The sequence below is a fragment of the Mandrillus leucophaeus genome, unplaced genomic scaffold (genome assembly GCF_000951045.1).
Source record: "Mandrillus leucophaeus isolate KB7577 unplaced genomic scaffold, Mleu.le_1.0 Scaffold51, whole genome shotgun sequence".
NCBI classification, from domain to species: Eukaryota; Metazoa; Chordata; class Mammalia; order Primates; family Cercopithecidae; genus Mandrillus; species Mandrillus leucophaeus.
Genome location: NW_012105475.1, coordinates 6,481,129 through 6,482,593, shown reverse-complemented (window position 1 = coordinate 6,482,593; position 1,465 = coordinate 6,481,129). Strand labels below are relative to the sequence as shown.

The 1,465-nt window shown below is 44.0% G+C and overlaps 1 protein-coding gene across 1 annotated transcript in view; it reads left to right on the top strand.

Moving 5' to 3' along the window:
* The window catches only part of ESCO1 (establishment of sister chromatid cohesion N-acetyltransferase 1), an 88,055-nt gene that overhangs the window by 44,998 nt on the left and 41,592 nt on the right, over positions 1 to 1,465 (top strand). The window contains exon 7 of the mRNA XM_011996360.1: positions 292 to 438. Within this exon, the coding sequence (XP_011851750.1) occupies positions 292 to 438 (147 nt within the window). The remainder of the gene's footprint in view (positions 1 to 291; positions 439 to 1,465) is intronic.

Here is a 1,465-nt window from a genome sequence, read left to right as displayed (position 1 = left end):
CCACGCCTGGCTAGTTTTTTTGTATTTTTTTAGTAGAGACGGGGTTTCACCGTGTTAGCCAGGATGGTCTCGATCTCCTGACCTTGTGATCCGTCCGTCTCGGCCTCCCAAAGTGCTGGGATTACAGGCTTGAGCCACCGCGCCCGGCCAACCCCTTGATTTTTAAAAGGTTTTTCTCCCTCTCTTGAAGGTGAAATTTATCAGTGTTGTGTAGAAAATAAGTTATTTTTTCTCCTCCAATGATTTGAAATGACTTGGATCTGTAACATTTAGTAATTTTATTTTTTTAAGGGAGACTCCACAAAATCATTCTTTGCCTAAGTGTAATTCCCATTTGGAGATAACAATTCCAAAGGACTTGAAACTAAAAGAAGCAGAGAAAACTGATGAAAAACAGTTGATTATAGTAAGTATACAACTTGATCGTTTTGGTGAACTGTTAGAACCATCTTAGTATATTTCGTGTTGCTGTAATACGATATCTGAGGTTGGTAATTTTTATAGAAAAGAGGTTTATTTGGCTTATGCTTCTATGGGCTGGCATCTGCATCTGTTGAGGGTCTCAGATTGCTTCAACTTACGGATGAATGTCGAAAGGAAGTGAGCTCATGTGCAGAGAGACCACGTGGTAAGGGAGGAAGCAAGAGAGAGAAACCAAGGAAGCTAGCCCCCCTTTTTTTTTTTTTTTTTTTTAACCCTGTTCATTCCAGCAGGAGGGCATTCGAGGGCATTTACCTATTTGTGTGGGATTCACCTCCATGACTCAAGCACATCTCACTAAGCCCAACCTCCAAACACTGTCGCATTGTAGATCAAATATCCCCATAAGTTTTGGTGGAGACAAATCAAATCTTGTCAAAATCATAGCAGCATTTTATTTATGCAAGGTTTTAAAGAATAAATTCATTCACTTTTGCCAAAGAGCCTTTTTGTCATAATAAATTTTATTATGAAAAATATTCCCATACCAGGCGCAGTGGCTCACACCTATAATCCCAGTATTTTGGGAGGCCGAGGCGGGTGGATCACCTGAGGTCGGGAGTTTGAGACCAGCCTGGCCAACATGGTGAAACCCTATCTCTACTAAAAATACAAAAATTAGCCAGGCATGATGGCAGACTCCTGTAATCCCAGCTACTTGGGAATCTGAGGCAGGAGAGTTGCATGAACCTGGCAGGCGGAGGTTGCAGTGAGCTGAGATTGTGCCATTGCACTCCAGCCTGGGCAACAGAGCGAGATTGTGTCTCAGAAAAATATTCCTGGTGGCTGGGCGCGGTGGCTCAAGCCTATAATCGCAGCACTTTGGGAAGCCGAGATGGGCGGATCACGAGGTCAGGAGGTCGAGACCTTCCTGGCTAACACGGTGAAACCCCATCTCTACTAAAAAATACAAAAAACTAGCTGGGTGAGGTGGCGGGCACCTGTAGTCCCAGCTACTTGGGAGGCTGAGGCAGGAGAATGGCGT